The sequence below is a fragment of the Falco rusticolus genome, chromosome 5 (genome assembly GCF_015220075.1).
Source record: "Falco rusticolus isolate bFalRus1 chromosome 5, bFalRus1.pri, whole genome shotgun sequence".
Lineage (NCBI taxonomy): Eukaryota > Metazoa > Chordata > Aves > Falconiformes > Falconidae > Falco > Falco rusticolus.
In genome coordinates, this window is record NC_051191.1 from 44759401 (window position 1) to 44781328 (window position 21928).

General features: G+C 40.3%; 1 protein-coding gene across 6 annotated transcripts in view; it reads right to left on the bottom strand.

Annotated features, from left to right (window-relative positions):
* Window positions 1–1752: 1752 nt before the first annotated feature.
* The window catches only part of ANO4 (anoctamin 4), a 204656-nt gene continuing 184480 nt past the window's right edge, over window positions 1753–21928 (bottom strand). For 4 of the 6 annotated variants that reach the window (XM_037390179.1, XM_037390176.1, XM_037390181.1 and 1 more), the window contains 7 exons: window positions 21442–21539; window positions 17002–17144; window positions 15134–15286; window positions 13335–13482; window positions 10781–10900; window positions 8340–8445; window positions 1753–5534 (listed from right to left, as the gene is read on the bottom strand). In XM_037390179.1, the coding sequence (XP_037246076.1) occupies window positions 5343–5534; window positions 8340–8445; window positions 10781–10900; window positions 13335–13482; window positions 15134–15286; window positions 17002–17144; window positions 21442–21539 (960 nt within the window). In that variant the 3' untranslated portion in view covers window positions 1753–5342. The remainder of the gene's footprint in view (window positions 5535–8339; window positions 8446–10780; window positions 10901–13334; window positions 13483–15133; window positions 15287–17001; window positions 17145–21441; window positions 21540–21928) is intronic. The other 2 variants (XM_037390178.1, XM_037390177.1) reach the window with 2 other exon arrangements.

A 21928-nucleotide genomic window follows, 5' to 3' on the forward strand; every position in this document is an offset into this window, starting at 1 on the left:
CTGAGACAAACAATAGCATGCTGAATAAAGTCTTCTGGGATTCAGGACAGGGGTCTCTGTTCTGGAACTATCCTAGTCACTCTGAGACAGCTAGTCCAATGGCTGAATGAGCTGCACTGTTTTTCTGAGACTTATGAAGCATAGCAAGCTGGTGCCTTGTCTTCATGACACAGAAACAGATACTGCGTTTTGTGCTATGGAATAGGTCTTGGGACTTGGAAGACAGTAATTTATACTTACCAGGTACTTCCAGCCTGCAGGTCTGAAAGAGGGTAAGTACTGGTATCTCCATGCTGCTGCAGAACACTGATATGAAGAGGACTGGTGTGGCTCTGAGTACCTGTGCTTTATGGTACAAAGCAAGCTGTGGACAAAGAGAACAGAAGTCTGTGGCAAGCACTTGACCTGTGTGCCTGCTGGTCCAGCTACAGCCCTCCCAACACAAATGCTGAACTCCCATCTGAATGTGCTTCTCAGAAGGGTGACTTGATTACCGCTGTGCGAAGCAGCATCAGCGTGGCCTCCATGGCACCACTCAGTACTGAGATCACTGTTTGCACTGTAATTGATACTGCCTTAAACTGTCTTGGGTGATGTGTGACTTCTACCTGTTTTGTTTGTGGAGTGAAGATTAATTTTCCCAGTTAGTTAAAAAAATGTGGCACCACAGAGTTTTTTTCTCACTGCTTTGAATTCACATAGTGGTTTAAAACAGAGAAAACACGTAAACAACAAACTTACCTTCACTTACTGTTTGAAGTCACTATTTGAGCACTAAGCAGTCATTTAACTCTAATTTTGGTATGAAGTGAGTTTGGGCCGGGTGGTATCTATTGGTCCATAATCACAACATCAAGATGAGTTTTCACTGGGGAGAATATCTTGCTGTAAGCATTTTAGAGACAAACGTTCTTAAGCTTCGCAGGTGACACCCACAACCACATTACTAGCTAACTAACCTCCCATGATTGCTGCAGAGCTACAAAGTGACTCTTTCTACTTTACTATTTCCTATATGCTTCTTGTTTTAATTGGCATCACTAATTAAAACAACTAATTCATTTTGAATAATGTTTTTTCTGGGACCATATACTGTCCTCTGCTAGTTGGACTGTCAGCCAAGGCCTTGTCTATGTAAATGCTATTTTAAGTAGACATCTTACAAAATCTTTACATCTTGCAAAAGATAATTCTTGGTGTATCCATTACAGTCCTGCACCCTGATCCTTCATCATTCCCAGCTAAAAGCTCACCCGACAAAGAAACGCTGGATGCTCAAAACCAATTAATTCCATGGGAGTGGGAGCACTCCACACTGTCCAGGTTACATGCAGCATCTGGCAGGGTCGAGAAACAAAACAAGTAGGAACATTAAAAAAAGAACTAGAACCACAACAGGAACAATATTTGGCTATGTGAATCACAAAGGATCCACAGAGAGAAAGTAGGGATAGATTTTGGTCCTTTTTAGTCTGCATTTAAATTTGCTTCCACCTGACTGGTCTGTTTGCTTGCTGAACAAATAAGGTAAACAGAAAATAACTCATGAATGCCAAACAGCAAATATTTCATATGCATAATTTATTTTAAAGTTTATTGCATCACATTATACAAGCATTAAACATGGCTTTATGTTGATGGTTTTTTTTAAAGTGTGAAAACTTGACATTCTTCTCTGTAGGATTTTTCTATTTACAGATAAACAATCTCTCTATATACTTTATATATATATATATATATAATATATGGTAAATAACATAAGTCCCATCAGAAAGGTTTAAAATAAAAAAGAACTGATTTGTAAACATGGTTTCTGTTGTAATATTTAGCGGCTTGAATGCAGGTGATGTTTTATACCTAGGATTTTTCTCATGTCAAAGTATCCAGGTTGTTCATTTACATTTTTTTTTTATTCTAAGATCTGTAAAACCAACATGGGACAGAATGCAAAAAACGTAGCAAACAGGCTGAAAAAGTCCCAATATACAACTTTTTTTCCTTGGTTTTAAAAACTGATGTGTAACTGCCCATGAAGTACATGCTTGCTGTCAAGAGTGGTCTATGAAGATCAATCCTATGCTGATTGCAAGATGGTTTCATAGTAAGTCCTTTGATGTGTGCTGTAGTGCTTGCTATGTAAAATGTCTGTGGCATGCATTGAGGTTGCGTTTTTTCTCATTCCCTTGAAGGTAGTGCTCTTGTGGAGCTGGAATAAGTAAACAACATATAGGATGATCACCTGGAGGTTTAAACAAAACCCATCATCAGATCAGAAAGAAGGGAATGGCATCAACTTGCTATCTAGAGACCATTAAAAATCCATTTATTATTATTAACCTATTATTTATATTTTCCTAATTAATACAATAAATAAAAAGGGGTCATCTTTCCTGAGTGTTCTGCTCTGTAGCGCTGAAAGACTCAAGGGAAATCTATCCGGCAGACCAGCAGCACAGAAACCCTGGTGGGTTGACTGACAGGTCAACATTAAATAACAGAAATGTAGTCAGGGTCTGCCAGGGAGGTCAGAGCCCCTTTCAGCGTCATACTCAGCACAAGCCTGGTAAGCAGCCAACTTGTGTTCTTATTTAGAGCAGAACAGGACGCAACTTCTAGCAATGTATTGTCATGAAAATTCATCATAATATAGCTATGTTGAAAACTAGTCTCAAAAGCCATTATCATCTATTGTATTTCTGCTGCGCTTTATTTGTTTTGACACAGTATATTGCAGTGGTTCCTCTGGAGTGGGAGTCAGTTTATATTCTACTAGGTTTTAGTTCAATTCTCGGAAGGTACTGAGATCTACATAGACAAAGCTATATTTTGCTGCAGGAGTTTGCAAAGGTTCACACTCATATGGGTGACACTGATTTTATGCATGACTCATGTCTCACTTTACTACTTAGCAAACAGTTTCTAAGCTCTTGTCATCTGTTGTTTTAGATATTAAACAGAGGGTACACAAACTAATCCAGTTGCTCACATGAATTCGGTCTGAATGTGATTTTGCACAGCGATCCTGCCCGAGTCCCCAGACTGCAAGTGCAATACATACCCGTAGGTGGTGGATGGTAAACCCTAATCCATCTGGCATGTGTGTAACGGAGGATGACATTGCCTAATCCCCGCCCCCTATTTGCAGAGACAGAAATACCCCCATTTCTCCACTGCCCACACAGGGTGTGTCCACAGCTGCTGTAAGCTGCAGCAAAGATGAACGGGTTCACTTCTTCGTTAGGCAGGAGTACATCCCACAACCACTAGTGGCGCTCCCCGCTCAGTTTGGCACTGTATCAACAGAGAACAGATTAGTCCTGAAATTCCTTCAGTGTTTATGTTGGTTTCCTCATGGGACCTTCAGGCTTGGGCCAGGAGCACCTGACAAACGGGAGCTGCTGTGCCATTTGTCCTCTTCATGTAGGGTGATGGGTCATTACTGGAGGAGATTCCTTGCTGCAAGGAAGTAAAGCTTAGGCAGGCAGTGGCCACACAGATGAGGGTGCATACATTTTCGTCCAGCCCTCTCCTTCCTCAAGACATATTACCTTTCATTAAAACCTTCTCCTGCACAGAAATAGCACAGTCCTCCCTTGCAGAGGAAAGAAGTTAATAGCTCTACCTTGGCAATATGGGGTCTTGGTGCAAGGGTCTCTGAGCTTGAGGCATCCATCCGTAGGGTCTTGCATTGCGTGGTCTGTCCAGAAGGGCACATTCTAGCTCTTCTATTGAATCATTTCGAGGAGACTTGTAGAAACAACTTGATGAATTTTCCTCCCTCTTAAATATCTTCAAACTAATAAGGTCACAATTCCTTAAGATTTCTGAGAAAACTATATTTTTCATGGACCTCCACTTGGAAAAAGGCTAGGCAAATGAATCAGCTCCAGTATTTGTTTCTAGCTGCATCCTCACCAGGACATAGGCTTGCTTCCACTTGGCTTCTTACAGTCTTGGCTTTTGAACTTCCTTCTTTGTGATGTGGCTGATTATGCCACCGCAAGTTCTGCAAGAATTGCAGTGTTATCACTTTGAGGCAAAAGGTGGTAGAGCTTTCACAACACTCAGTATTTTGATTCATGTTGCCCCATCCAACACTTCTTCAGTCTTCAGACCTAAAACTCCACTATTTTGTGTTAATGATACGGGAAATTTTTAATTTCTTAATGCTAGAATTTGCAAAAGGATATAGGCAGTGGCCTACTTCACCCCAGTCTAATTCTGCAGCCTGTGCAGAATTGTTCTGCATGAAGGATTTCAAGCTGTTTCGTACTACAGGTCTGTTGTTTTGTTTTTCCCCTCCACCCCTTCATAGGTAATGGAAGGATGAATAAAGAAAATGTTGCAAGTGTAGAGATTCTGTATGACTATGTTCTTCTGCTCTGCTGACCTTGTTCATCTGTTGGTTTTTTCTCTTATACTTGTGCAGATAGATCTTTAATACACAGGCTGTCTTCTGTTATGTGTATCATACACCCTAATTCCTGATGAGGCCTCAGTGGGATCCTGTAATAAAAATACACAGGCAGTTCTGGGCAAGATGCCCTAGCCTGATTTGTTTCCCTCAGAGACAGACAGTCCTATAGCTGAAAAGGCACTGTTCAAATCTTTAAAATATATTACCAAATTTTCACAGTATCATTTCCAAATAAATGACCCTACAGTTAGATACCTCTGGCCACATTCAGATGCTTGGTTTATCTGTCAGTGCTTCTGCACTCCTAAATTTTTCAGCATTGTTAGACTGAGTTGATTAGACTCATGATCAAGCGTCTCCTCCTAAAAAATATTTCAGCACTGTTGAACTAATGGAAACGGTCCACATAGGTGACCTTAATTCGTAGTAAATGCAAGCTAACACAGCTTAGTCCACTGTGGAAGAGGGCAGTGCTGCCATGCATGTGCTGCAAGTGGTGGCCACAGATATGGACAAATACTGCCATGTTGCCAAGGCGCAGTCCCTGGTTATGAAGAAGCAACTTGGTCATGAGAATGAGCCGTAAGATCACCGAGTTCTGTAAAGCATTGTAAGATATAACTGCTTTGAAGTTCAGGGCCTTGAATTTAAGTCAGGGCCTGGAAGCTTCCTGGAAAGAGTGCAGAGACTTAAGCATTGGTCTGAACTGCTCATGCTGACATTCTAGCTCTGGAGAAGACTAAGCCTTGAAAGACCTCTAATTTCACAAGGCTATGACAATATGCACCCTATTGAAATGGGTGCACATACGCTAAGTGCACACAACATTGACTATTCCTTTCAGTGCACTCTCCACTGTAGAAAACCAGGACATTTTTATAAACAGAATTCCTATCTTCTTTTAAGAAGTTTCTTCCTCACCCCATCATGGCCACTCATTGTGATAAGATTTTCCATTCTTCTTCCTTTCCTTCCGCTCTTTCTGCAGACGTTCTAGTTCAGCTTCATACATCATTTCCTGAATCAGGTACTTTTCTCTCCTCATCCGATCTCTTAGGTCTTTTGGGAGATCTGGGATTAGGTAGGAAATCAGGTGCTTTATGCAAAAGACAAGGTGCTGTGAAAACAAGGGATGAAAAATTAAAATCCTAGGAAGGAAACAAGTACTTTCCATATCTTCTGAAAACCCTCTCCTTCCAGTTCACAAAAAGATACTGTGTTAGAACTAAATTCATTAGCAAATTTGAAGAAACCAAAGCACAAAATTTTTTCCCACAAAAGAACTCCAGCAAAATCAGCGGAGTATGGATATGAGCAGCTGGATTCAAGTAAGGCCTCAAAACTGTTGTATGACCTGTGTGTTCAACCCCCTGAGGCCATGAATTGCTGTAAGGTTGTTTGGGCAGGGCCTGGCAATTAGTGGATTGCTGTGCAGGAACAGGATGATCAAACAATATAATACTTTCCTGTTGCCAGAAAACCCTTGCATCAGTATTGGAACCAATGAATCACCTATGCAAAATAAAATATTTCTTATACTGTATCTCTCATCCAAAGACAGATTCCCATTTACTAAACATCATCATTAAATACAAGGTAGCTGATCCTTTGTCCCTCCTATTTTAGGCATGCCACAACAAAGCTTGAGTGTGATGGGGAAGGATTGCTTGAGTGTCCTTCTTCTTTAGATCAAAAATACTGCTTGGAGATTTTCTGACACTACTTGAGAGGAGCAGCAGAGAAACAAAAATCCTCCATCTAAGAAAGGACACTCATTCTAGATTGGAGAAATAAAAGTTTCTTCTTCTCCAAGAACCTTTCCTTGGAAAGCCACTGAAAAGACAATGTAACGCATTTTCCCATGTATTCTTCTTTCATGAGAAATAAGCCTGTGATACTTTGTTGGATTTTTTACCAAACCTAAAAAAGAAAAAAAGCTTCTTTTGTCAGTTTAGCCTGGACAAATATTCCTGTTGCAGTGATAGGAAATAAATTGTGTGGTTTTGAGGGAGGTCAAGATAGCTATATAGATAACCACACCTGCAGGGCCAAAAAGGTGCCTGAGCTTAGGTAGTTACTTAATTTATGAAAAATCCCACCTTGAATCATTTATCTCGTAGTGCAATCTTTTACTGTAATTGCTGCAGCAATCACAATACACCCATTACTGTTTTCCACAGCGAAAGACAGACAGCAGAAAGAGAAGCAGAAAGAATGTTTCTGCTGCAATTATCTTTTTGATTTTATAGATATAGTTAAGGAAAGTTTGCAGTGCCAATAAACAGAGTGGCTGCCATTGAGGGAGCCAGCTATGAGCCAGCTTATGACTTTGGTTGGGGCAAAGCAAAGCCAAATGTTTTGTGCAGGTATTGGGCAGACACAGAAAGCTATTCCACGGTAGGTCGCAAATTTGACTGGGCACTGAGACTTGAGTAGGGCTGATTTTTCTTGCCTCAGTCTTGCCCTTCTCCCATGCTGCCGAAAGTTGCCTTTATGCCAAATGTATCAAGAAGCCAGGCTCTCTTAAACCTTGTAACTGCTTAGGCTGACCTGCCAAAGCCATTCTTGTAGTCCTTTTTGGAGTCTGATACCCTGGCTTTCAGTACCTCAAGAAACAAAGAAACAAAGAGGTCAAGCCTAGCAGGCCTCTATCAAATCTTTCTTTCTTTCTCTCCCTTAATGTTTCCCTGAATGTGGTGCAGATGATGGAAGAGCCGATCTCATTAGGACCAACCTTTAATGAGTTAGCCCAGCGTAGAGGAAGGAGAGAGCCCAGCCTGCAGTGCCATATTCCCTCTTCATCTGGGAAGGGCTGAAAATAACTGTCAGGGGAAATCTCTGCAGGCCTCGGACTCCTGCTGAGCTGCCAAGACATTCCTACACAATAAATATTCTAGAAAATATTTCCCCTTCACCTTTCCTCTAACTGCAATGCTCCAGTTCTTGATCCAAAGAGGTGTTTCAAAAGCTCAGTTCAGAATGAATCTACACAGTAATGTGAGTCAGAAATGCAGTATGTGCTCATGAACATTATGCCAATAATTTATGGTGATTACAGCTTCTGTATCTGTGTTGGATGCCCTATTGATATGATTTCAGAGTAGCGGATTAAGTAAAGAGTTCTAAAAAATTATTTGTTCCCCATTTGGCTTCTTCACAGTATAAAAGGCATTTCCAACTGTTTGTGCTGGAGAGATGCTGAGCTCCTGGTTTCTGGCAGGTATATTCAGACACTTGAAATTCAGGCCTTAAGAGCTGCATTTTTTTAAAATGACCTCATCCTATCTATCTACCCTCCTGTCTCCCTTCTTCAAAACTGTCATAGGAATACCAGTTATGTGGAAGTTAGTATTATCTTCTCCAGTTTGTCTTAAAGATTTCTGAGATACTGACAGTAAGGACTAATATTATGAACGTTGACAAAGGTATTAAATTCTTTTCATCACCACCATCTTTGTGATGCTAATCATTCTGGGGAAATGAATGGTATTAAGAAAAACAGAGAAAAAAATCTAAGTGTGTAAATACTGTAACTTAAACTACCTTCATTTTTTCAGTTCAGATTTTATCTTTTTATCTCATGTTCTTTCAGCCCTTCCTCACACATTAGTCAGCGTACAGCCTCCCAGCCTAAACAGGTTATGAATGCCAGACCTCAGAAAGTAAACAAAAGCTTCATTATTTCCCCTGTTTGCAAGTCACTGTTATAGTTTTCAGAGTGCTGCACTCCCCTTTTTGTTGGAACCTAAATACCCGTGAATGTTGAGAATACAGATCTGAGAATACAAAGCACAATATAAACAGTAGAAACTAACACAAAAAGCTCAAGAGCTGCCATCATAGATCAGCCTAATGAAAAACCTTCAAAGGGAAATTTGTTTAATTTTGTTGTTTTAGTTTTGCCACCTGAATGGTCACTGACCTCAAATACAATAATGAAAGCCAACCGTGCTGCTAAGACGTGCCAGAACTGCAGTGTGTAACCGTAGGGCACTGGGGAGTGCGGAGGGTCTCGGTAGTCCCTGTACCTGAAAGACAAGCAGAGTAAAGGAGTTAGCAAGCTCCTGCCCTGCTGCCTGGGAGCAAGGCAAATCTAAAATCCAGCTGCTCTCAGTCATTGCATTTTCTGCACCAAAATTATCTCGTTGTAAACTGTACAAGTTACCAGAACACTGCTTGCTTCTTAAGCTGGGCCAACACTAGTGTTTTACTTCAGGTGTATGCTTTTGAAGCAAGTGTCCTGATCACCTCCACTTGCCATGCTTTGGTTCACCCCAACGGGCTTATTTTCAGATGAAACCTAACAGTAAGACGCACTCCAGGAGCGCACTTCACGCTCCAGCTGCTAATGGAAATTCAGCGCAAAGGACCAGGCCAGTACCTGTATGAAGCAAAACTGCTGAAGCAAATTCAAAGGATGCTGGGTGCTCAGCACCAGCAGTTTGACCCTACAGCATCTCCCTTGCCAGTGCAACGTGTGTGCCTTGCAGCACCTCCTCAGAACATGGAGCAGGGTGGGATGCTCTGCTGTTTTAAGGACCACTTTCTTCCCACTACAAGGTCAATTTAAAACCATAAATGCCCTCAATTTTGTCATCCTGACAGTCCTCCCATAAAACAGCCTCATGGGCTTCATCTGGCCCTTTGTCAATTTGTTGGCCAACCCTGGTGTAAAGCATAACTTATCCTGACTTTAGTGGATCCAGGACTGCATGTCTTGGTATACCAACAGGGCAAGAGATGTGTAAAAAAGGGATCTATTGTCTTGTCCCACAAAAGTTTTTTTTTAAAGACTCTATGTCTCAGTAATGTAACTAGAGAGATCTATTGTGAAAGCTGGATCCAGGAAGACTCCAAAATTACATTAACAAATCATGAATCAAAGTCACACATTCTGGACTCCGTTTTTACTAGCAGTATGTTAATTCCAAAATGCTATTACAGAAACTTAATTTAAAAGCGGTGGAAAAATTGTTTTCTCCTTAATCTGTTTCCTGGATGGGACAGAAAACCCACTACAAAAAAAATATTGAAAATACTATAGTAAATGATACAATTAAGCTTGATCTCTGTTAGTTTTAAGAAACTAAAGAAAACTTAGATAAGCAAAAGAAAAGAAGTTATTTCATCTCTACGTTAATCTGTATTTCTCCCTGAAGATTCACCTTCTTAGATTGCAGAGGGTGCTACACAAAATGAAATAAACTGTGTCTTAGTCATCAACAAACCTCTCAAATTGCGCTGTCTCTAGTACAAGTTGATAAAACTGAGATTATCTTCTCTTTTTCAAACAGCATTCTGACTTCATAGTTTAGGATATTTTACAATATCCTAATCATCCTGAAAACTGAAGTCTCTGGACCAAGTCCCAAGTCAGAAGAGCATGTCTCCTTTTTCTACTTGCTAGGAACCAAGTACTACACGTGAATAAATGGGGAAACCTTTTATAAACAATGAGAATAACATGGCACCATGTAGGTTCCAGACAAGCAGAAAGTAACTGAATACGGCCACCGGTTTTTGCTCAGGCAGATTGCCTTCCAGGAAAAATGCCTACACTGTTGCACAGTAGAACATAATATTTCCTTACCTCACTATCAGTATCCGGCCTGAGGTGCAATTAAAATTACTGATGTTTTAGCAGAATTCAGGTGGATTAAGTAGCTGATAACCTCAGCGGAAGAAAGTAAGATGTTAATTTTCTTTCAAGGGTAGATACATATAACAGTTCAGTGTCTCCCAAAAGAACAGATTTATCTTCTAGAGATTTATTACACCAATTTTAATAGTTTTCTGTTTATGGGCTATTGAAGGGACAACTTTTTTTGTTGATGAGATTTCCACCACTGGCTTTAAGTAGCATCAGCCTCATGCTCATGCTTGAAGGTGGGGAAGAAATCAGTTAAAGAGGGGGAAAAGAATGATAAGAATTAAAAAACATTACTAAACAGTGCTATGGCAAACAATGTGAAATGGAGTGTGGTCACTTCTGTGCAAACTTGACTTCCTCGTGTATGTGCTATGATATAATCTGATTACAGTTTCATCTCACTGGTACCTAAGTAATCAGTCACCTGTTATTGGCCCTTTGATACCACATTTCTCCATGATGGTTGTGTCTGATTCAAGCCATGACACCATAGAAATCCTGCATTAGGAACACCTGTCACTTTTTGGCTTCTCTGGTATCTAAGGAATCATACAGGTAACAGCAAAGCCGCACCATGAGCATGTCCCTGAATAGCACAGTTATTTCTGTTACTGTTTTTTTTGTTTTGAAAATTAGTTCCAATCCCAAATTTATCATGATGCTTCTCCCTTACAATGCCTTAAAGCAGAGAGGTATTTTGATCAGGTACTTACCTGCAATATTTTAACGGTGAACCAGAGAATTCACTTCCATTTGATGTTGGCTCTGAACGGTTTTCAAAGTCAGACACCAGGAATACTGATAAACTGGCATTAACATAGCCAACCATACACCTAGAGGGGAAAAATCCTGTAGTCAGGACACAGCAAGGTTTTTCCATTAACTGTTGTACCCAGGAGGATGTTCTCTGGGTTTCATGAAATCAAGAGTATAACTGTGATGGTTATTAATATTTGAAAATGATGTTGATGCAATATAAAAGAAATACTCAAGTAGGTCAGTTGGACAATAAAAGTGAAACAATGGCAGATTTCTATGGCAGAAGAAATGGTGAAGACTGAGACTGGTTACTTTTGAAAAGAAAATCACCTAAAAGGTCACACAATAGAGGTAGAGAAAATAATAATTTTTATTTTTAAGGAAGATAATCAGAATATTCCCACTGTTACCAGCACAAAGGGACTACTAGCAGAAAGTTGTGGTACTAGCACAAAGGGACATTAAATCAGATGGAAAGGCAGCACACTTAAAACAGCTTTTAAAAAAATGTCCAGTTAATCAATCAGAGGAAATCAGTACTAAAAGATCCCAGGGTGGCTGAGCCCTGGGAGAGTCAGGCAGAATTTGGAGAACACTGAGTAAAAGAATGTATGTCGCCTAACAAAGGTCTGTGGGACTCACTAGAAGGCTCAAGTTTGGTGTTAATAAAGCTGAGAAGAGATACAGCAAGTGTGTTGTGCTGTTCACTCTGCACTGTCCAAGCACAGGTACGTCTAGGCATGCTGCTCAGCTTGGTGCAGAGTATAATGCACAGTAAGGGTTGGTTGGTTGGTTTTTTTTAACTATGGATTTTATAGTCTTTGAGAAATTACATTTAAACACCATCTGGCTTTGTCTCAAAATCTCCATACTGATTGGATTTGGAACTTAACTTAATTACAGTATTTGTCTAGTATCACTGGGTGTCATATGGATCTAATACCTACAGATGGTTTTTTGAAAGAAAAAAGCACCTCTCTCGTTTAAGTTATTCCTTAGCAGATGTTCTTGACTCCTGAATTCGAGAAAATTCAATATTCCTGTGGATTTCTGAATAGCTTCCTGCTTTTGTAACAGCACTTATTAATAACTATCCAGAATGCTGACATAAATAGTTTTTATCCAAGTTGGCTCCTTCAAAGGATTACTATCTGATGGTTTCATCTAGAAATTCACTCAGAAAAGCAGCAAAGTGTGAAAACACTGTACAAGAGGTTTCTGAAAAGATAAGAGCTTCCCCTGTGAGCCAAGCTGCTTCCCCATACAGAACTAGTTTCAAAGTCTCTGAGTCATACTTGAGTCTTCATAAAAATATAATTTCTGAAGGTGGTGTATTATCATGCACAGTGGTCCTGGGAAAATCAGTAGCAAGGAGAGTTGCTGACAGTGCCTCCACGCCCTATGGATTTTCATAATGGAACAAGCAGAGGCACATGCTCAGGAGCAACTGGCAACAGACCAAACACTTTAACTCTTCATGAAAATAAATGGAACATTTCCCTTGGCACTGACTAAAAGGCCAAACTCCTTGCAGGACAGCAAGTTAGCAGCACTGCTAATCAGGAGCTGCCACACCAGCTGCCCTTCTTCTTCTGTCAGTACGATTAAACAGTATTGACAACCAAAAGATGGCAAAAAAGCAGCAACGGAAGAACTCGCTTCTTGTAGCAGGGAATAAAAATCCATCTGCCATACGTCTAATAGCAGAACGTAAGCTCTCTGTCACTGTCTACTGTTTAGCCTGGGTTTCTTTGAACAGTAGGATCCTTGCTGATGGAGCAGCTAGGAGATCATTTGCAAACCATGGCTATTTGTGTTCAGCTGGATTCAGTGACCTTCCCCAAGTCCAACAGCCTAGATTTTACAAGTCACCATGTAGCAACTATACCCGTACCTGCTGGTAGTGTGCACACACTAATGTAATCTCAGCGTTTAGCAACGCTGAAAGAAAATCCACTTAGGCAGCAGGGATTCAGTTCACAAATGTCTGCTGAAAGCTTTAATCTAAGGACTCTAGTTTTAGAAGAAAAACAAATTACTTTGCTCTGTAAGTATATCTGGATTTATTAGTTGGGAATTGCTTCTTGTTAGCTACTACTTTTTTTGAGCAATGCATGCTGAATACTACATTAGGGAAAAAAGTCTAGTGAATAAGTTAAAAATGCTCATTAAATCCATAACTGATAAATATCAGCATCGCTTCATAATGAAAAGAGGGTCATATCCATGTACACCAGCTGGGATGTGCAGCTTGTGCAGCCTGCTGTTACACACCCCAAATCTCTATAACAGCTCTGCCATTTTTTCCTTGAATTAACATAAACTAGTCACTCAGCAGTCCATTCTGTGAATATGGAAAGCATCAGTGTGTATGGCTGAGATCTGTTACCGAAGCACAAACAATAAATTTGGGCTAATAAAATCAGAACATACACAGACAGTACTGCTGTATCTATTCTAGTAGTAAGTGATTTTCATGCATGTCTGTTTTCCCAAAGAAAAACTTACTTTTGTCCAGCTTCTCCTTGGCCAGCACAAGGCCCATATTTATAAGCATAAACAAGACGAGGGATGAAATCTGATGTCACAGCTATAACAAATGCATTTGTGATAACAGAAAGAATTCCAATGCCTTCCAAGATCCCGTACCAGATTCCTGTTCAACAAGGAGAATATGTTAGTGCCAGGAAAAGAAAAATCGAAGTGCCTGAGAGACTGCATGCTCTGAAGCAGTTATCCCCACCACTGAAGGTCTTTTTATGTGGTTTCTCTCCAAGAATCACGGAGTAAAAATAATTTTTCATATTGAACGGCAGGATATCAGTGGACCAGATTTTTCTTTATCCTGCAGTTATTTTGTTTATACTGCAAATAATCTCAAGGAAGCTGCAAAAATGCTCATGGAGGCCTTGCCTCCACCAAGCCACATCATCATGTGAATAGTTTTAAGAAACACTGTAAGCCTCCCTCCAGCCTTTGAGGAGGGTCTGCCAGGGCAGCCATGAGTACATGCAATCCATGATCTGCCTGCAGCCTTGTGTGCGTAACTTGTGCACAGCTGGTCAGCACGTACCTATCAGCATCAAAATCTTCCTGGCATGCTAATGCTATACAATGGCACACAGCCTCTAGGCATCACCTTGGCTTTTTGGCCCATCCTCAGCTGCCTGACAGATCTTGTGGTACAGGCACACAGCAACTCTGGTCGTGAGGACCACACCAAAGGAAGGTTAGGCATACCGGTTGATTTTAACGAGGCATCAAGCTGTCCCTGAAAACTTCGCTGAATAGGGAGCAAATGCAACCTACTTTGGGAAATCACACCTTAGCTGGCCTGAAAAAACAACATCTATTTTTCTGTGCTTTTATTATCTATGTTATATATGTTTTTCTTCCAGGAATTATGTCTGCAGTGTATGCTGTGTACCGGCTGATGTCCAGGCTTGTACCTAAACTCATAGATCCACTCTGTCTACATAAAAAGCTTTAGGATGCAGACTTTAGGTGCATGGTAGACCATTCAGAGAGCACAAAGGCTGGGATTCTGCTATTTCATTGTGTGGGCTACTGGTTTTTGCAATGCAGATGGGCAGCAAGGTATCCTATTTACCCCTCCAAAGACACCAGGGTCTCAGTGTTGTGCAGATGATTTTGTTTTACAGAGTCCTTCCTAAAGATGTTCTGCTTTTTCACACTTCAAGGACATAGTCAAATCATGTTCAGAGAGCCCTTGCAGTAGTGTGTGTGGCTAGGTGACCTCAAATTTATGTGAACCCTGTATTTAGCAACGTAGGTGTGCCTCACTGAGAGCAAGTTGTCTCTAGGGATCTAGACCCACCCTGTGTGACCCACCAGGGACCTAGCGGCCATAACCCCTGAGTCACAGGGTCACTTGGTTTTGGCCAGGTAAATATAAAACACACAGGTCCCTTACAGGATAGTGGCTGCTTTAATTTGACTTTCATGTTTCAGCTGTTCTGTCTGGTTATTGAATTAAACCTGAGCAGCAGCATGTGTTCACACTGTGTCTGCCACAAGAAAAAACCTGCAGAGAACACTGATCACTTTATTAAAGCATCTTGGCTGTTAAGTCCCCCAGAAAATCATTAAAATACATTTTCTAATATAGACTATTAATTGCATAAGTAGATCGGCATCAGATACTTGAAGTTTTTTGAAACAATCAAATTGTGTGTTATTAATAGGGAAGACTACTGAAAATATGTTAATCTGCTCTGACAAAGTGGTCAATACTTTGCCTTAGAAATAACACACACACATAACAAACACACATACAAATTGCTCACCTATATCTTTAGCTCTTGAAGCTAAAGGTCTTCTCCACTGGGTAACAAATTTGTATGCATCAAGCCGAATTTCAATAATATTGTTAAGTAAGGCCAGAAGTGGTGCCAGTGGAAAAGCTGCCACAAAAATGGTCGTGAACCCAAACTGAAGAACTAGGGAAAAAAATGAAAGATCACAGTATGACTGTTAAAATCTCACCCCAAGGTCTAAGATACCAAATCATACATGCATACAAACATTACATATAAATATACAAACATTGCTTATTATGTTGTACCATACAATGATCTAGTGACACTGTTACAGCAATTCCTTGCCAAAAGTTCAGAGCAAGGATGACAAGAACAAGTGCACATCTGTCCCTGCAATGGAGAGAACATCCATACTTTGTAATTTGGAATGTGGTTTGTAAGTAGACAAACTGTGCTTTTCGAAAGGGACATTTTTAGTCCAGCATCAACTAGGATCTCTCAATACCTGCAATGATTAGGGCTGAACACATTCCTCTTTATAGTACAGATGGGCAGCAGTTTGAAACTTTGTGTTTCTAGGGGCAGGTTTTCAGACTGCCAAATTTCCCATTAATTTGAAAAGAATTGTGTGAGGGAGAAAAGAAAAAAACAAACAAAAACCTGTGATGTATGCAGTTCAGCCACACAGGGCAAATGTTCTTTAACTTTGAGCAGTTACCCTCTGCTCTCCTCTGGATAGAGCAATGCCTTTTGACAGCAAGCTATTTTGTAAACATGAGGTAGTAAACAATGGTGAATTTTAAACATAAACAAACATGCAGATGCAGGTCTGTACCATGCAGTTTAAAAACAAAAGCCCAAGGGAACTTCCTTTAGTAAATAACAGTAATAAAGTTCTTCAGAAATGTATGCAGGTGAAGAGGTGGGCTGTGGTTTTGAAAACAACCTTCCCCACACAAAGCCAGAATAAGAAGTGTTTTGTGGATGTTTTTTGCTTATTGGATTTTAAAAATGTGGAGATTAGCAAACCAGCAGCAGTGTGGTTAGCTGCATTGATTTGGTTTGGTTCTCACAAGCTCACTCCCATTCCTCACCTGACCTGTGAGAATGAAAATCATTTTGCAGCCTCATTAGCTTCATGCAGGAATAATTAAAAGAATACACCAGACCACATTAAAAAAACTAAAAATGCAGTAACATTAAAATCTAGTGAAAGAGAGAGAACAAAGGTCAATGCCCGACTGTCGTGGTTTAACCCCAGCTGGTCATTAAGTACCATGCAGCCACTTGCTCGCTACCCCTCACCCTGAGGGATGGGGAGGAGAGTTGGAAGGGAATGTAAAACTCAAGGGTTCAGATAAGAATAATTTAATAGTTGAAATAGAATAAAAATGAAAGAATAATAATAACAATGATGACAATAGCCGTTATAATGAAAAGGGGAAGGGAAAGAATAAAATCCAAAAAAATAAAAAGAAGGGAAAGGACGAAAGGAATACATGGTGCACAGTACTGCTGCTCACTGCCTGCAGACCGATGCCCAGCCAGTCCCCAAGCAATGACCTGCCCACCTCAGCCGACCCCCCAGGTATATATATATACATATATATATATATATGTATATATATATACATATATACATATATATACATATATATACATATATATATATATACATACACCGAGCATGTTCGTCCCATGGTACAGAATACCTATTTGGCTAGTTCGGGTCAGCTGACCTGGCTGCACCCCCTCCTAATTCCTTGTGCCCCTCCAGCCTTTTTGCTAGCAAGGCCTGAGGAACTGAAAAGTCTCACATCAAAGCCAAAACACAGCACCGTACTAGCTCCTAAGAAGATAATTAACTCCATCCCAGCTGGAAACAGGACACATACTCATTTCTAGGTATTCATCAAAGAGCCCATAAGCATTCATAGGTTGCAGATTGTAGTCCTTTTCCCACTGTGGGAAGCTTGTTTTTCTCTGTGCGCCATATTCTTGTCGTAGTTTTCTCCTGGTCCACCAGTTTTGAATCAGCCTATGTTTTCAATTAAATTAAAGAAACAAGGTAAATAATATTAGTGCCTATGTATCACAAAATTGGAAGAGGCTAAGTGTGCACAACATACCTTGTTGCATTAATTTCCCAATGCACAGAAAAATAAAGTGTTAGTAATATATGTGGCTGATGACATGTCATAATAGGTATGAAAACAGACACAGCTGATGAGCTGTAATCCAGGCCTAGATGTTGTTGGAGGTGGAGGGATTTTGACATCTTTACATTATTTATTTACCTCTTTTCTCTCTACACAGAATGGCAAATAACGCCAGGGTCTGTTTCTACAGCAGAATGCAATGCTGTGTGGAAATAGTTGAGTTCTAATTAAGAAATCAGTACACTGAGTGCTAGTGCTGCTTGATCCCTTCCTGTGTGCCAGTCAGCATCTCTACACAGCTCTACACTCTGCAAAGGAACAGTCCCCAGGCAATCCCGGAAGGGAAAAAGCAACCTTGAATGGTGTCTGCAGCCAAATATACAGAGCCACAAAAGGCAGAAATAAGGTGAGGACTACTGACAACACATGGTGGCCAGGAGGTGGATAGCTGACATGACAGCTGTCTCCACCTCGAGAAATTGGGGAGCAGTACCTTCAGGAGGAAGGTACTGTTCCTGAAGAAATGCATATGTAAGGGCACTGTGGGAGGCACCGAACCAGAAGAGAAATGAGTCCTCACATCTGAAATAAACACTCCTGCCTCTCCAGAACAGGGAGTTGTACTGCTATGGCCAACAAAGGACACGAGTTACAATTAGTACAGAGGGAGGGAAAAGCCCCACCACAACAGATATTTTCTCCAAAGTTTTGGTTGACCCCTTTGTCTCAGCAAGATAGAAGGCGATGGCTTACCCAAATAATTCAGTCCTTTCCTGGACTGTGCTTTGCTTCTTGCCTTCATAGTGGTCTGGTCTGGTCTGTGAATGGTAGGCCAATGGCCACTAGGTTTGGATAAGGGTTTGGCCCAATTGCTTGTTTTCTTAAAGCTTAAAGATTATTTTTCCATTCAGGCCATTTACCAGAGAGGTTATAGCTTTTCCTGTCTTCTCTAGAGAGGTGTAGGTGCAACTGCATGCAGGGCATTAAAATCTAGAGTTTAGAAGTGCAAGAAAAAAATTTAGAAGTACAAGCTTGGGCTCCAAGCCAAAATTTGGAAGTACAAGAAATAACTAAAATACTTGGGGTTTGTAGCTTGTGGCCAGTCACTAGGGTCGTCTCAAATGTAAATCCATTACCCAGTGTGTAAAACCAAAGAAAAAGTCTAAGAATGTAAGATATTGTTTTTAATACAAATTTCTGCAAGTTTGGGTGCTACATGAACTAGCACCCATTGGTGGCTTCCACAATTAGATTTAGACAGGATTACATGAATATTAATTTGTTAAATTCTGAACCTCTAACACTGATTGGATGGTAATCAACCTAATGCTTACACAATCTTACTGGTTAAGTACACATGCTCATTGAGGAAGGATATCCTTGTGGGCCGGGGTATCTGGTGTGAGGGGTGTGATTTTTAGTATTATAATGAAGGTAGTTCACTTAAGGACATATCTTTGTCTATCTGTCCAACAAGTATCAGATATATCTTGATTGCAAGAGTTTTCTGTTGCCAACTTTCCAGGATGCAATTGTTCTTCAAAGTCACCTTGTCCTAAGCAGCAGCAATTACTTCAGTTAATCATCCTTGATAGTTCTTTGCATGGGATATCCTGAGTTGAAATAATTTGCGTGTTCTGTTTCTTCAAGAATATGGGCAGATTGTTAAATAAACCCATATGTCCATATGGTATTAGTTAGTTTATACATTCTGGTTACAAAATCTGATAAAACTAACGTATAAAAAGCCTAAAAAGACCTTTCCTGTGAGTGACCATGGTTGTGACTGATGAGCTGTGGAACAGGTAAGGGCACATCTGTGCAGTTTACAGCACCCTTTGGGACTTTGCCTCTTGTGTCCTGCCCGTGAGAAAGTGAGAGGGCTGAGAACTGAATTCCTGCAAAGGCAGCCAATTGAGAGGTGAGGTGGGTGGGAGACCAATACATGGAGTCAGATCCTAGTTAGCTTCCTTCTTTGTGAGAGGAGGAAACCCATAACCAGTGTTACTAAATATCTAAGACTCCTAGTAAAATTCAAAGAAAAGTCATTTTCTGATTTATGTGTGAGTAAAATGTGAGCAATACGATGTAATGTGGTTTTAATATGGATGTACATTGTTCTTCCAAGAAAAATATCAACTTGAAATTGCGGTTTTCCATCTCCAAATGAAGTAATAATTTATACTTTGTTTCTTAGTTATTGCACATGTATCCATGCAGGAGAGGAGAACTGATGCACTTTCAAAGGTTTCAGGGTGGTGTTTGTATGAAGTAGAAGCACCACTCCGACATACCAGTAGCTGTATTAAAAATGTAACCATTGAACAATCGATGCTCTAGCACATATCCTGGGGTCTCTCTGATAGCTTTGACACCTGGTTTTTAACTCTCAGGCAGAAATTTCAGAAGAGAAGCCAATGCCACATGTATCAGTCAGAAATGTGTCACCAAGGAACACCCACTGCCATCTCTGACTTGCCCTGCATGTCTCTGTGGTCCCTGTGGGAGCACATACCTGCACCAGAGCTGGGCTGCCACCCTGAAATGGTGCAAAAACCCTCTCCAAAACAGGCTGCTGGTGCTCCTCTCCTGGGGCTGTCTTATGGGGAAATACTCTGCTATTGGCTTTGGCACTGCGCAGGGCTGGCTCTGCCTGGGTCTTGGCAGGTAGTAGCCAGCACACAGGTGGAAGTGCTGTGATGTTCTACTACAGGCTATAGCATTGCCTCCAGATCCTCAGGCCATCCACATGGTATTGGGCTCTGATCATGCTTTTAGCAGAAATTATAATGATTTTTTTCACACAGAAAAGGAAATGCACTTGTCTGCAGAATTTCAGGGCTAGAAGGTGGATTGGAGAGCAAATACATCTCTCATCAGAATAGGCTGAAGCATCTCACATCGTTGTGACTGTGTTTTGCACTGTGATTTTCGTTGTGACTCTAAAGAGACTGACTGCACCTGAAGCAGTTTATTCCTATTAAACCAATTCTTCTTAAACAATCTCCTGTCTCCTCCAGTCTCCAGTCACTTTTTTAAATCCCCTTCAGTGTTCTTTATTAAGTTTCAAAATCCCTATTAATAGGTAGCAGAAAGTTCTAATGAAAACTACACAAAAGAGACAGGGAGCAGAAGGAGAAGGATCAACACTGGCTGCTGCTGTTCCCTCCTCCCCACCCTGGCCAATTCCTCCAGCCCTAACAGCTGCAAAATCCTGGCAAGCAGTGCTAGGCACAAACCCAGAAAGACAAAGAGACAGCAATCTTTGAGTACCTGATTGGCAATTACTCTCTGCATTTAAATCATTTACTTCATTCTCATTACAGTTCGATGTGATCAGCACTGAGGCTGCCTGAAACTGCTTCTGCAACGTGTTTCTGCAGTTCAGGGACCAAATTCTGCACTAACTCTGCTGTGGATCCTGCAGTAGAGCAAATCTCTCTGAACTTTGCAAGGGCAAACTTTCTGACAACGTCAGCTATCTCTTGTATTTTCACACTTCCTAATTTCCCTTGATGACCTGCCACAATGTCTCTAGCATCAACTGTTCATATTAATCATATTAAACATGTTCATTAAATACTAATCAATAGGAAATGAACCAATAGGAAATTAATTACCATCAACCTTTTTAGCTAGGGCACAGCTCCATAATATCCTGAAGATCACCAGGGAACCTGTCTATGTACCGGACAGTATGTTTTTCCATCTCTGAGATTTTATATGCCAGCAGTGCATTTTTCTACCTGATACCAGCTCTTTCAGGCATCTTTTATCACCCAGCAAGGAGAAATCCAATTTAGAACTTGCTGGTATAGCTAAAAAATGATACATATAACATTGTGTATTCCTGTGTAAGTTATACAATGGTCCTACAGTAATTTTTAAGGAGTTTTAAAACACTGAATTCAATGTAGTCAGATCAACTACTTCCCATATATTATTTATTTGTTAATATTTACATTACCATTTCACTTTTGCAAACTATGTCCAATGTGAAAAAAAACCAGACACCATTTATACATTTGGAAATCTGTCTTAAAAGTTCTGTATCCTAGGGAGGATTTTCTATTGTAACGGCTACTGTGTCTTGCTTTTATGTAACCAGTCATAAGGAAAGCATAAACTTAATATTCTTCTGTAACCTACAGAATCATAGGCATTGTATTCACTTACGGGTAGCCCAGTTCCATGAAATTATTCCAGGTCTGCTTTAACACCATTATAATACCCATCTGCATACAGAGATCAATAAGGCATCCACTAGGGTGGCACTAAAGAAAAAAATAAATAAAAGTTTAAACAGAAATAATGCCGAGTTTTAAAGCACTTCTTAAAGACAAGAAATGGATAATTTATTTAAATAAAATTAAATGGCATTCTCTGTTGTTTTTGTTTTTTGGTTTTTTTGTGGGTTTTTTTTGGTTTGTTTTTTTTTTTTTTTAAATATAAATGCATGGGAACATACGAGACTGCATCATATCTTCAGCCTTTTAAGCCCAACATCTAGTTCTCTGCAGAGGTCAGAATCAGCTGAAACCAATGGAGTTTTCACGTTAGTGCTTCTGATATGTTGTGCAGCTGTGGGTGGGACAAAAGTAAAGGCTACCAGGTTTCTCTAACGATCTGAATAGTTTTTGGGGAGGTTGACTGTGCATCAAGT